Raw genomic sequence first — 15391 nt, 5'->3', positions numbered from 1 at the left:
GGAGCCATTTGGAGCTGAGTTAAGCATTTGGAGGCTGTTGGAGCTGTTGGAGCCATTTGGAGACCGTTTGGAGCATTTTGAGCTGTTGGAGCCATTTGGAGCTGTTGGAGCTGTTGGAGCCATTTGGAGCATTTGGAGCTGCTGGAGACATTTGGAGCTGTCAAGCATTTGGAGGCCGTTTGGAGCATTTGGAGCCATTTGGAGATGTGTTAAGCATTTGGAGGCTGTTGGAGTCATTTGGAGGCCGTTTGGAGCATTTGGAGCCATTTGGAGCTGTCAAGCATTTGGAGGTCGTTTGGAGCATTTGGATCCATTTGGAGCTGTTGGAGCCATTTGGAGCTGTTGGAGGCAATGACTGTTGGAGCCAATGACTGTTGGAGTCAATGACTGTTGGAGTCGATGGCTAATGGAAATATAAACTGTTGGATTCATAGACTGTTGGAGAGATTATATCCTAACTTATCATTGACGATTGCATCCTACCAAGTTGAATGAACGAGAGAATGCGCCTCCTTTTCGTTAAATGAGCTTTCGTTTTATAGAATTTCCGTCCAAACGTGCTTCGTTCTCATTAAATGCTTATACTGCGCGAACGAAGTGTAGTCATTGTGTGTACGTTCCGTTTCCTGTGTGTACTGTGTGTACGTTCTGTTTCCTGTGTGTACTGTGTGTACGTTTCGTTTCCTGTGTGTACTGTGTGTACGTTCCGTTTCCTGTGTGTACTGTGTGTACGTTCCGTTTCCTGTGTGTACTGTGTGTACGTTCCGTTTCCTGTGTGTACTGTGTGTACGTTCCGTTTCCTGTGTGTACTGTGTGTACGTTCCGTTTCCTGTGTGTACTGTGTGTACGTTCCGTTTCCTGTGTGTACTGTGTGTACGTTCCGTTTCCTGTGTGTACTGTGTGTGTACGTTCCGTTTCCTGTGTGTGTACTGTGTGTATTGCGCGTACATTGCGTACATTGCGTGTTGGAGCATTTGGAGCTTTATACACTTGAAGGTAGTTGGAGGAGTCTTGTACACTCGTAGAATTGTAGCCTCATAGTCTCTTAGACTCGTAGCATTCTAGCCAAATATCATTGGAGCTGATGAAGAAAAAGGCTGTTGGTGTCAATGACTGTTGGAGTCACTAGACTGATAGAATCAATAGACTGATGGAACCAATGAATATTGGAGCCAATGAGTATTGGAGCCAATGACAAATGTGCGGCCTTTTCGATGATGGTGCTGCCTTTTTCGTTGTCGGTGCTTCCAAATGTGCTGCCTTTTTTTTGTTGATGGTGCTTCTATTTTTTTAATGTTGTTTTGACTCTAGTATTATAATAAATTGTTCTTGATTTGACTAGCGTATTATTCCATCCGGTGCGTGTATATAAGCGAGTCCTAGACAGCAGGACGCTCAGTTTGTTACTGCCGTCGACGGTGTACGGATCACCTAGTTTGTTTCTTCTGGTGCATAAGTCGTGTAATTGCCTGTTCTTGAGACTTCGATGGCATCTTTACCGACTTTAACGTCGAACTCGATGGAGGATGTACCATCGACTACGGGAACCATGACGCCAGCGCCGACGATGTTGGAGCAGATCCCGTTGGCAACGCCTCTGACAACACTGGAGGAGACTTCGATATGTGCTGTTCCACCATCATCCGAAGTTTCATCATCAGCAATGGATTCTTCAACTAATGAAGAGCGTACATTGCGTCAGTGCAAATACTGTGACGCATCATTTACTATCACCTCAAATGCTCGCAGACATGAAAGAAGCAGTTGTTCTAGTAATGTTAAAAGAATACAATTTCAGTGCAATAAGTGCAAAAAACTAATTTCACGTCTTGATAGCTTACATCTTCATTATAAAAAATGCTCCGAGAAAGTTAAGTGCGCGTATAATGAACATGGTTATTGTTTTGACTCTTGTGTTGTACCGGCTGATGAGTCTATATAAGTGAGACCCTGGTGATATGGACTTCAGTCCGTCTGTGGCTGTGGTGATGACCGGATCGGATAGACATTTAAAGTCATGTAAAAGGCTTAGTCCGTACAATATGAAGACTGTTTGAATCGAGGAATCCAAAAGGCTTTGCTAATTTGTCAGTTTTTTTTTGTACTTGTAGTAGTGTATTGAATTTATGTAATAATATTTTTAAAAGAACTTGTGGTGTTTTTATTTTCTCAAACCTAACACTTTTTTAGTATTTTTTTAATTAAAGTTGTTTTGTATCGGCTAGGGATCGAACCAAGGACCTTAGTCGATCCAATCAATCATTATATGGATTACAAATTTATTTAATGAATTTTGGATTTTTTTCCCGAATTTCTAGCATTAAAATTGTGAATTACCAATATGTTGGTCTTGATGTCTGATAGGATGATGGTTGTAGATGATTTAGAGTCTCTTTACGTATGTTGAACATGGTTTATTGAAATTATTATTTTTTACATAATATTAAACATTATTGCATCGATCGGGTATCGAACCGAGGACAGGAATCGATCGAATCAATATGTAAGTTAATGAGTGATTTATTTAATGAATTTTGGATTTTTTCCCGCTTTTCTAGCTACATTATTACATGATTTCAAGATGGCGGCCGTATTTCAAGATGGCGGGGGGCACCTCTATAATAAATGATTACTGCACTGTAGCGGGTTAGAATAAAATTATCCAGATGGAAATGTACTCTATAATACAAGTACACACACACAAGATGGCGTACTCCAGCAGGTGGTAGCTCCTGGTAGCATGTACTGAACATAAAATGTCGAATCCATGATGGTCGACAAGGACAAAGTCAAATTTCAGGGTCAAAGTCAAATATCCAGGTCAAGGTCAAATTTCAAGGTCAAGGTCAAATTTCAAGGTCAAGGTCAAATTTCAAGGACAAGGTCAAAGGTCAAGGTAAAATATCAAGGTCAAGGTCAAAGTTCACGGTCAAGGTCAAATTTCAAGGTCAAGGTCAAATTTCAAGGTCAAGGTTAAAGGTGTGGTGACCGGTTAAGTATACTAACATGGTATCAGCACACTCTAGCGGATGAAAACAAGATGGTGACCTCCAGTTTCTTGATTAAATGATGGTGGCCGTTACGAAAAGTGCAACGGTGGTTATAAGGATTTTTTTATTATTTAATTCGATTAGTTAATTTTTTTAATGATTTTTAAATTTTTCCCGAATCTCTAGCATTAAAATTATGGATTTTCAAGATGGCGGACATGACGTCATACCAGCTGACGATATATATGCTTTGAAAAAAAGTGGTAGGAGTCAGTCTGCCTGCATCCACCATTGAGGAAGGAGCCTGTCGCCATTTTTAGTTTTTTTTGCACTCACCGGGTTCGAACCGAGGACTCTGACCTCCGTGTCGTAAAAGTATATTTTTATAAGTATTTTATTAAAATTTTATTATTTGAATTTTTTTATATTTTAAAAAAAAATTTCATTAAAATCGGATAATAAATAAAAAAGTTAAAGATGGCGGCCGTAACCAAAATTGCAACGGTGACGTCATCATCCAATATGGCGGAAAACACGTCTTTGGAATTTTCGAGAACACAATGACGTCATCCAAAATGGCGGATCCAAGATGGCCGCCGGGGTCAAGGTCAAAGGTCAAGGTCACATCCTGATAGAGGCTTAACTGAGGCTTGAGTTAAGGATGCTTAAGCCTCTATCAGGACATTTCTAGCCGTTGGGATTTTTGAGGAATAAAACGGGAAATTTTCCCTCGAAATGGGAATTTTTCCCTCGAAAACGGGAAATTTTTTCTTAAAACGGGAATTTTTGAGTCATTTTGAGTCATTTTTGAGGAATTTTGAGGAATTTTTGCCGCCGTGATGTCACAAATCCAAGATGGTGGACCGGCACCTCGGCACCTCAGCCAGAAGCCAGATCTCGGCCCGTCATTCCTATACTACTCGCTAATTCAGACATATAGGTAAAGGTATGGGACGGGATTAACGTCACATAGTTATGTTAAATAGGATTAAGGTGTTGGGATCTTTAAAATTATAATAACTTCCAAAAAACCCCGTGCTCGTAAACTGAGTCAAAAAAGGGGGATTGAAATCGACCAAATCAACCACGTCACATGAGCGTGATGCTTAAGTGACTTACGCCACTGGTCACACTTTCTTGAAAGGCAATTTAAATAATACGCATAATTATTTTCATTGAGTGAAATGTTTATTTTGATCAGGTGGTCGATCTATTGGGCTAGTCATTACACATTTGCTTGTGTTTTACTTCCAGAAAAATTGTTTTCTTATTTAATTCAAGAAACAACAAGTAACAATCACCAACATATTTTAATTTATTAATTAAAAAACGCATTGGATTGACGATAGTGTTGTTTTGGATCGAAAAAAACTGTTCAAGCAACGTTTTTTTCTAAAAATAAAAACTATTGACTTACAGACACCACATTTCCGGGAAAATTATTGAGATTGCACTAGGCGATCATGTTAGTTTTAATTTGTGGACAAGTCATTTAAATTGTTGTAATTTAACTAATAGTGTAAATATTAGCTTATAAATAAAAATGCAGTATATTAATTGGGCTATCCTTTACGGAACTGTTTCCCTTTATTTTTACACAACACACGAGTCAAATGTAGCGAAAAGAGCAGGCAGTGCTTTAAAAGCAAAATTTTAAACAATGACCTCATTTTGTACATATAAAATAAGATGTTTAAATGTATGACGATCTCCATGAAAGTTGGCACATCAAGTTTTTTTAATGGAGAAGGTTTTTATGCTATTAATTTTTTTTGTATCTCGCCGCTAGATGGCACTGCAGTGCATCAACTTATACACCGTTCAACCGATTGCCATGGGTAAACAGAAAATCATAGGTCATGGACATACAAACAGCAATTTTGTGTCATTTCTCAATGTCCACCACACTGTCATATAGCGCTATCCATTTTTCTTTAACTCGCGTACAATATATAACCCTGTGTTCAGCCCGGGCAACGCCGGGTACTGCAGCTAATATCGTATAAAAAAGCTAGGATACATTTGTGGATTATTTTCTTGTCAGCCTAGACTTTTAAGTACCTATTGTTAGTGTTATTTCACTGCAAGTTACGCTGTAAGCCCAAAAGTACTCCTAGCTATCAGCAAATAAAGGAAAAAATAGGGCGCAGTCAATTGAAGATAAAAATGTATCCCATCAGCGTTGACGTCGAGTGAACAAACGGAAAAGTTTGTTTTGTGTAAAGGACAGCGCCGTTTAGAATAGCCGTGACAGTACTCATCACGTGGTACGTTCCAGGGGTTCGTATTCGCCGCTTACCCGTGGGTCCAACTCACCAAGGGTCATGTTGAACACCCCGTTCCAACTGACGGGAACGAGTAAAACCTCTGCCTTGGAGGCGTATGAGCCCTCGTAGAACAGCTTCGGTACGGAGATGACCACATCGGCGTAGAAACGGGAACCGTTCAGTTGTGGCCTACAAAAACACACATTTTATAACAGTCTGATTAAAACCTGTACGCTTTATTAGACATGCGTACAACCATATATTTTTGTGAAGCACTTCATATGCAAATATATATTTTACATCAAGAAAGCTTGACTGTACATTTACTGACACATCGAAAACCTTTATTCTGTATGAATTCTGCCTGTGATGAGTAATTTTACAACTTTCATTTGCCCCCTCCCTAAACGATTTTACTTTTCACAGAGGAGAAAGCGGGTAAGTAAAAAAAAATTGGTTGTCTGTAAAGTCGGTTTACGGACGATAGTTTAACGTGACATCATAACAAAACATTGATGAAATGATTGCATACTTTTATGAATAAAATTGAATCTGTTTTATTGATACAAAGAAGGAGTGGAATGAAAACTACAATTCAATTGATAAATTTACTTTTATTTGCACTCATTAATTCAAATATTTTTATTACTTTAACGAAGAGATTATTTTAATTTTAACTTTTATACATGTTTGCTATTTAACTTCTTCCAATCTGTGTTATTCTGTTAAGGATAGGACGATGATAGGAAAAGTAGGAAACGAATGGGAGTGTTTCAAGTTTAATGTGCCTCGAAAAAGTCAAATCGATAGTTGTTCCAATCGAGTGGAATAGAGTTAGATGCGGCGCAAGCGTACAATGAGTGTAACGGGACACAGCGTAACGGGACAATGTGCGTAACGGGACACTTTTTCCTGCGTGCAGCCAACGTCCATCGATTTATTAGACGTTGTCACGTCAAAAACAAATAATTTTTATATATTCCATGCTAGCTAACCGCCATTAGCTTTGCTCACGCAAATTATAGGACATTGCAAATATTGTAAAATTGTAAGGAAAGTATGTGATCAATTTAAAACATCTTTAAATTAAGCAAAAAAAAACAAACAATAAAAATGCATGGCGTTTAAAAGGTTTAATTTCCAAAGAAACCATCCTGGGTTGAAATTTTGAAAGTGTAAATGTATGATCATATTTATTTTTGATACCAGTTTTTCCTTCTGTTTTAACATTGTTAAAATTAAACCTACCACATTTTCACAGTATTAGAGAGCGATTTTTCAAATTATAATTTTAACTTTTTAATGTAGGAAGTGACCGGTAATAAATAATAATTCTTTTTCTTTTCTGGGAGGGTAGGTTCGGTTATTGTGACTACAATAAAATTTTTGTTAGGTTAGGTTAGCGTTATTTAAAAAAAAATTGCTATATGGTGTTCTTTCACGAGCGGTCGGCAAACTTCGGAGAACTTCGGAAATTGTTCGGACGGGGATTTCATCAATTGTGAAATGTAGGCTTCCCATTGAACTAGCCTATTGTTAACAATGGCTGGAGCGGCACTTAGTTCTGGCCGTGCTTATCTCTGCGGAAACCCCCGGCTGGGACCCAGGTAACGCCCCCACCCCCTCCACCTTCCCCTCGCCTTTCCGCCATTCCAAATTGTCCTGGCGCCTTCTTGTCTCTCCTGGTACGTTCTTCGCGGCCCTAGGGGCACCGTCAGCGTGAATCGGCGTGATTAGGACGCCATTGTTCTTGCTCTTTCGAGTCGGAGGTTCCAGCCGACGCGACACTTCGGAGGACTACGAGACCTTGCCAGGGCGGGACCCGGCAGGCACGCGAGACGTCTCCGTCCTCCGGCGAGCGAGACTGGGTGAGAGCAGCGAAGCGATAGAAGACGACAAACGACGGGCTTCGAGTGCGAAGATGAGAGCATCGGGGACGGTGTTGTGTGCGCGGCGGACGATCGAGTAGCGCGGGGAAGTGCGTTGGAACCGAGGTGCGCGCTAAGAGACGAGCGGTAGAGCCGAGTCAAACGTGGACTTGCGAAGGTGTGTGTTTGATTTGTGGACAGAATGACTGCTATAATATAATTAAATTGTTAAATACTAGTTAATAAATAAAACCCTAGTAAGTTAATTGGGCTATACTTCGGACCTGTATTTCCCAATCGTAACATTTTGTTGTCGCAAGTAGGGATAGCCCTAATTAATAGAATTAGCTTAGAAAATTTTTAAATCTAAATATAAGTTAAATTTAGTTGGTTATAAAATAATATTTAGCGACTGGTGTTGAGCACAAACATTTGTCACGTTTACCACATTTATTGTTATTGGAACAACAACAGCATAACTCAAAGGATACACATATTTTGCTTGGTGGACAATATCATAACATCAATGACTTTATTATAAAACCCCATTCGCTCAATTTTCATCCCATAGCTATTTTGTAATAATTGTATACAACCTATCAATTAGTCCAGTTTATGGAAAACCTCTGTTACATATTTTATAGAAATCAATTCACTAGTGAAGATGTGACTGAGTAACAAACATAAAATCTTATTTAATGCAGTTTTTTGGACATACGCCATTGCAGTTTAAACTGTTTGTCATGGAAAAATTTCGAAAATCAAAATTTAAATAAAATTTATTAAGATACAAATTTACAGAAAACAAGACTGAAACAGCTGAGTCGAACAAACGGAACCAACGATGATACTAAACAAGTATATAGACAACACGACAACAGCACGGACAAAAAATGTTTAACAAATAAATATAATACATCCAAGAATTCCGTAGATGGAACTTAGTCATGGAAAAAATTAATACAACGCCGACGAATACAGTGAGCTAACAACGACCAGACAGATTAAATGCAAGCAGACAATAAACCTGGAAAATGCAGCAAACATATAAACACAACGATGAAAATAAACAAGTACTATGGACAACACAACGACGATAGCACTGACGAACACAGAAGATTTCCAATGACAACAGTTGCGACGTTTCGGGAACTGGCATCTGTTCCCGTCACCAGGAACAATCAGGCACAATCAGGCACAATCAGGCACAATCATCTCTGTTCTGCGCTGTTCGTGCCTGCTCGTCGCAGCTCATCGCGTGTGGTGTTGACGCGCTTTAATATGAACTTCACTCATGGTTCAAGCCGTTGAGGTGATTCGGAAAGTGACATTACACCCGCAACTGTTCATGTAGCAAAGGATCCAGTCATATTCACCCGATGAGTATCCATTCAACAGAAATATTTGGCTTCGGGTTCATCGCGAACAAATAAGTAGTGTCAGAGCGCGTGTGCGTGTGTGTGTGTGTGTAACGTCTGTTTGGTATGCAACCCGCACAGCATCCTGAATGCTAGTGCTACTACGAATCAGGGGCAATGATTGTTACGTGCGGTAGACACCTATGGAGATAATTGGAAGATAACAGTTAATTAATAAAAAAAAGCTTTATTTGTAAATGCTGATTAACAATACACCTACATAACACATAATACTTTCACTGCAAAAAAAAATGTGTTGAAAGTAAATCTGTTGTCCCTTATCATTTATATGGAATAATTTTATGAATGCGAAAATTACTGGGTTGGTAGAAGAATTATTTTAGTTAAACACGTTTCAGACGTTTAGTATTATATTTTAAAACCTTTCTCTATTATTTTTAATTAATCAGATTTCAGCTCCAAATTCAAAGGACTATATCATTCGAAGAGCTTTATATCGTAAGTCTTTTTATACTGTGAAATAATTTTTTTTCGTGAATGAATTTGAAGCTGAAATTTTTTTTTAGAATTCTGACTCATTTTGTTATACTAAAAAACAGGTTTGTATGAACTGGATTGAATAACTATCGCTTTGAAGTTGGACATGGTTGTGTTTGCTTGTGTTGGTACCTATAAATAATGCATGGTACAAAGAGAAGGAAGTGCCTTTTCCCTGAATTTAAATGTTATTTCTGCAGGGAAATTATTATGGATTTCTCACTACGTACGCTTAATTTATTAATGCCAGAAGTTATTTGCCTAAATAAAAATAATTCAAGAACTCAAAAAAGCTCATTTATCCCACGATACTCTGTAAATTTTCAGTGGGAGTAAAATAGGGTATTATTTTAGCAACTGATATTTATTTCCTGTTTTTCTTTTTATCAACTATCATCAGTACTTCTGAATTATTTCACGTGCTTGGAAGTTTCAGATAATTTTGCGTTGAGAATGACGGATAGTGGAAAAAAAATCAAATGGTGGTATCAATGTTTTTCTACTCGTTATTCTAAAAAAAAGTTTATTTTTTTATTTTCAAGAATATTATTTCTCCCCCGAGTAATCAAAGGGCAATTTTTGAGCGTAATTAATAAACTGGGCGTGAGAAAGTGTTTAGTGTAACAGTTTTAAACAAACCAGGCGAGACTTTGGAAGTTTGCTAAAATAATAAAGAACAATTTTCTGTGCCATTTTATTGCACGCGATTATCAGGCGAACAAAATTTCCCTCCCACAAAGTATGACGTTCGTATTGTAATTCTTTGTTTACTCGTGGTACTGTAGGTTGAGGGACTTCCCGAATGACCCCTTATGGGGACGCACCACAACGCCGAAATACCACAACGCCGAAATGTCAAATTGACCACAACGCCGACAGCTAGAAAACTGCTGTGTACCACAACGCCGAAATACACTAACGCCGAAAAATGTCATTGCAGGACTGCCACAAAGGTTATGTTAGGTTAGACTAGGTTAAGCTAGACTAGGTTAGGTTAAACTAGGTTAGGTTAAACTAGGTTAGGTTAGACTAGGTTAGGTTAGGTTAGGTTAGGTAAGGTTAAGTTTGATTGTGGTATTTCGGCGTTAAGGTACATTTAAGAAACACACACAAATTCATTCAGTTGTTATTTCGGCGTTGTGGTACACAGCAGTTTTCTAGCTGTCGGCGTTGTGGGTGAATTTTTATATTCGGCGTTATGGTATTTCGGCGTTGTGGTCAATTTAGCATTTCGGCGTTGTGGTGCGTCCCCGGCGTAAGTCATGGGCACGACCCCAGAAACCCAGCGCAACTCAAAATACCAGCGTCGAGTCACCACCCAAAAGGTTTGTAGCAGAATATAATTTTGTAGACCCCGTCGCCTAAGTCTCTGGGCGTTTGCAACCACGTGCCCTTGAAAATCTTACCTTCTCCTTTATAATTTCACTTTTTTTTATAATTTCCACCAGTATAAAAACACAGTTCAGGAACCCGGTTGTTCCTTATTGGGTAGCTTTAAACTGCTTCATCCAAACATTGCATACCTTTCGTTAGCATGCCTGTCTCACCATTCAAAATATCACCGACTCAAACCTGATTGACACAGCAAAATAATCTGAGTGGAAAATAACTTTTTTTAACCCAAAATCAGTCGTTTTAATCGAATCCTACCAATTGGAAACTTATTTTCGTTTTAACAAGCTACACTTATCAATGTACGTATTTAATTACGCTTGAAACTGCAAAATTTCTCTGTTATTATTAAAAAAAGTACTTAAGAGACACCGATTTTTTTAAACAACCAATAGTTTCAAGGCAATCAAAGCTTATAAGTGTTATATTTTTTCTTAAAATTTTATAACACCCAACCGTATTTGAAATTTAAAAATATTTTTATTTTTTTCAGTCATCAATAAACATGAGAGTATTTAACGTATTCAAGCCTTTTTGGCTAGCTACAATCAAAATATGAATACATAATTCATTTGAATCAATAAAAATGTAAGCAACTGTAATTTATGCTAACGTGTTGTTCATGACTGGTAAATCAACTATAAATCTGTTTTAAATTGTTGAATTCACTGAGTTATTGTTTGAAGCCACTGATAAATCTGTGAGCTTTATTCACTGGTATAATTAATAGGAAATCACTGATTCAAGTAGAGAAGTTTCAACTAATTTGTAGCCAATTCCAATGTCTTGGAGCAATTTAGAATAAATATTCACTTTGAAATACGCACATATTGAAACTAAAGCTTGATAGTTGAGTTGTTTAGCTAGAATTCAACGATTATTAAAACTATTGGTACACTGGAAATTCAAAGCAATATGTTCGAATAGATTGTATGTGTTCAGAATTCGCATATTTTCAGTTTTCTTAAGCTTACAGCTATTTTTAACGGTCATAAATTATTTCACATTAAAATAACTCACGAATCAATGAGACGTGTTTGCACTGTGTGTCGATGGTAAAGAGGCCTGAGTCGGCGACAGGAGTCTGTGTCATCAGCGAGAAGAATCGAGTAACAGGCGATTTGCCTAAAGGCGGTTTGCCTAAACATGAATTCGTTACGGCGATTCGCCTAAAGTCATTTCACCTAAAAGTGTTTTGCCTAACGTCTAATTGCCTGATGTCTATTTGCCTAAAGGCGATTATCCTAAAGGCGATTTGCCTAACGGTGTTTTCCCTAACGGAGTTCTGCCTGACGGCGATTTGCCTAACGGCGTTTTGCCTAACTCCGATTTGCCAAACGGCGTTTGGCCTAACGGCGATTTGCCTAACGGCGTTTTGCCTAATATGTTACTATGATGACAAAATCTCGTTTTGCCTAACGGCGTTTTGCCTAACGGCGAATTGCCTAACGGCGTTTTGCCTAACTACGATTTGGCCAACGGCGTTTTGCTTGATGGCGATTTGCCTAACGGCGTTTTGCCTAACCTAACCTAACCTAACCTAATCTAACCTAACCTAACGGTGTTTTGCCTATCGGCGTTTTGCCTATCAGCGGTTTGCCAAACGGCGATTTGCCTAACCACGATATGCCTAACGGTTTTTGCCTAACGCCGAATTGCCTAATGGCGTTTTGCCTAAAAGAGGAAAAAGCGTTTTGCCTAACGGCGAATTGCCTAATGGCTATTAGCCTAACGGCGTTTTCCCTAACGGCGTTTTGCCTAACGGAGTTTTGCCTAACGGCATTTTGCCTAACTCCTATTTGGCCAACGGCGTTTTGCCAAACGGCGATTTTCCTAACGGCGTTTTGTCTAAAAGCGTTTTGCTAAACGGCGTTTTGCCTAAAATTAGGCAAAACGCCTTTAGGTAAAACGACACATGTCCGAAGAATCGGCCTGACATGTGACGAGGAAAATTCCCAGACTTCAAAATGGATTGGAAAACCCTTTAAATCAGCATCTATGGACAGGAATTCGAATCCGGGCCTACGGTTGCAACCAATTATCGCTCCGTACAGAGGAATGAGAACTTGGCTGAAGCAGACGCACTTCCATGTTTCTCAAGTATGTTATATATATATATATATATATATATATATATATATATTGAATAATTGGGCTTGAAATCTTGCATGTAACGACTCAAACCAGGCATATTGGGACATTGAATTGGCCGTGGCTAGAGATGATACGAAAACATTTCATTCTTCCCACTCTTGCGATTGGAAGGGATTTCTTTCAGTGCGAAGGCAAATCAGTGATGTTCTCTAACACCAGCTTCGTTCTCATCGAACAATCAGGAGACGATCAGAGGGAGTGAGTCAGGAAGCAACGCGTGCTGGAGACTAACAGTGACATTTCCTCGCGCTACATAGTCATTTCTAGCCACGGCCTGGGGTATGCTTGGAGCGATGAGGGAGAAATTATAATTGCCGATAAAGAGACATAGTTTTCAAGAAGTGGTTTCGGGCCCACCCGTTAGAGATTATCTTTCATAATATACTTTACTGAAATAGCTACATTGATTGTGAGATGTAATGCATCAGCTATTATCACCCAAACAAACCAGCGAAAATTAATTCACATCTTTTTGGTAGACACATACTTTATTTTTGGTGTGGCATACCAGAAATTTTGCATCTCCTACTAATTTAAACAGAACATTATTTTTTATTACAAAAGAACATCAAGTGATTCTTGCACAGTTTAAATCTCTGTTACCAAGCGATTAGTCGTCAAGTTGTTGAATTAACATTTAAAACCCTAACACTTTTTAATTTTAACCTCCCGTCCAAGTTTTTTTTGACGTGACAACGTCTAATAAATCGATGAACGCCGGCTGCACACACGAAAAAGTGTCCCATTAGACACATTGTGCAGTTACGCTGTGTCCCGTTACGCTCATTGTACGCTTGCGTCGCATCTATCTCTCTTCCACTCGATTGGAACAGCCATCGATTTGACTTTTTTCGAGGCACATTAAACTTGAAAACTCCCATTCGTTTCCTACTTTTCCTATAATCGTCCTATCCTTAACAGAATAACACAGATTGGAAGAAGTTAAATAGCAAACATGTATAAAAGTTATAGTTAAAATAATCTCTTCGTTAAAGTAATAAACATATTTGAATTAATGAGTGCAAATAAAAGTAAAATTATCAATTGAATTTGTAGATTTCATTCCGCTACTTCTTTGTATCCGTAAAAAATAGTGATAATTCAATAAAAATGATTCAATATTGTTCATTAAAAAGTATGCAATCATTTCATCAATTGTTTTGTTATGACGCTGTCGCGTTAAAATATCGTCCGTAAACCGACTTTACAGACAACCAATTTTTGTTTGTTTTTGCCGGTACTTGGTTACGGGCCCACCCAACATATGGCGCCACGTGGTTCCTAGTTCCCCGCTGTAAGAGTGCTTGCTGTGTGTCGCCGCGGCGGGCGCTCACCTGACCTCCAGCACCCGGGTGTCGGAGAGGCCGTGGACCGCAGCATCCGTGTGCACCAGGCGCACGCGCAGGCCGGGCGCGACCTTGTAGCTGAAGTCGATCTTGGCGAAGGCCAGCGGGTCCAGTGACTTCACCTCCGACTCCGGGAAGCCTTTGAGGGAACAACAACAACCACACGCCGTCCGGTTTCGGATCTGCGCGCGCCCCCACCCCCCCCCACCCCCCGGGTCACCCTCGGCGGGGATCCTCCACCCCGGAGGCATAACACGCTACGCTCTCTTCGGGGCGAAATGCGCTCGTAACCATGAACTCGACCACCTTTTGATGCTTCTCTATTGGCGTACAACATTAAGAATCACGACGTGTCAAAAATTCACGTGTCCAGTGCAGAAAATAGTTGAGTAAATAAGCGAGGCACCATTTAAAACCATTTAAACTGCTCTCTTGAAAAAAAAACATGTTTCCGAAGTACAGATATATAAGTTGGTAATTGTTTCCTTACCAAACACACGAATACAAAAACAATATTAATAATGATGATAAGGTTTGAGACTTAATTTCGTAGACAAATGCCTTTTTTTTCTCAACCGGGACTTGAACCCAGAACCCCTTCGCGCCTCTGTGCCTGTTGTAACATGGCGGTTCCTCCCCTCACGCCTAGGATAGTCTCCGACAGGGTTCTAGGGAAGCCTTCATTTCACAGACGAGAGAGCCCCACCCGAAGTTCCCCGAAGTTCAGGCTCGCTTTTTTTTTCTTCCGTATCTTTAATGTAGCTATCCTAACCAAATAAACCGTACACAATGTTTTAAAGTATTTATAATGTAGATAACCTAACCTAATTGACTGTTAGTATCATTTTATCAACACATTTACAATGAACAAAAAAAAAAAAAAACCGAAGGTGCACGATCGGACGTTTGGCTCTCTCGTCTGTGAAAAGAAGGCTTCCCGGGTGCTACTTCGTCCGGTCACGCGCCGGGACTTGGAGCGAAGGGACTTCGAACGTTATTTTAGTGGACTTGGTAATCGACTCAGCACTCGCAAATTCGAGTCGTGTCAGGTAGTTGGTGGTCGAGACTTCGAACCCTCCCCCTTCCATTCCCGGGGAGTCATCTTGGGGATTTCGTGCATCGCCCACTACAGTCTTCACTCGCTGTAGCCCGGAAGTGGGCTATTCGCATTCTTCAACGTTATCTTATTTAATTCTTTTTTCCATTTTAAAATATTAAATGTTTTTTTTTATTCTCATTAATTCATTAACAACAACTCAAATTTTTTATCTCTTACCCTAGACTAACCAGGCTATCCATAGACAAGTTTTATAAAAAAAAACGGTTCTCAACCTGTTCTATACAATAAAACTAATAAAAATAATATTATATTCGGACTGTTTACAAATCGTAAATGCCAATTTTTTTTTATAATGTCCTTGTGACAGCATGCAAATTAGTACAAACATGTTTATAGTA

General features: G+C 39.2%; 1 protein-coding gene across 1 annotated transcript in view; it reads right to left on the bottom strand.

The window, feature by feature from the left end:
• Positions 1–15391, bottom strand: part of LOC134530266 (uncharacterized) — a 48039-nt gene that overhangs the window by 17978 nt on the left and 14670 nt on the right. The window contains exons 3-4 of the mRNA XM_063364961.1: positions 13922–14072; positions 5307–5446 (exon numbers count right to left, since the gene is read on the bottom strand). Coding sequence (XP_063221031.1) covers positions 5307–5446; positions 13922–14072 — 291 coding nt within the window. The remainder of the gene's footprint in view (positions 1–5306; positions 5447–13921; positions 14073–15391) is intronic.

Source organism: Bacillus rossius, chromosome 3 (genome assembly GCF_032445375.1).
Source record: "Bacillus rossius redtenbacheri isolate Brsri chromosome 3, Brsri_v3, whole genome shotgun sequence".
NCBI classification, from domain to species: domain Eukaryota; kingdom Metazoa; phylum Arthropoda; class Insecta; order Phasmatodea; family Bacillidae; genus Bacillus; species Bacillus rossius.
The sequence above is the reverse complement of the archived record's forward strand: the minus strand, read 5'-3'. Positions and strand labels throughout refer to the sequence as shown.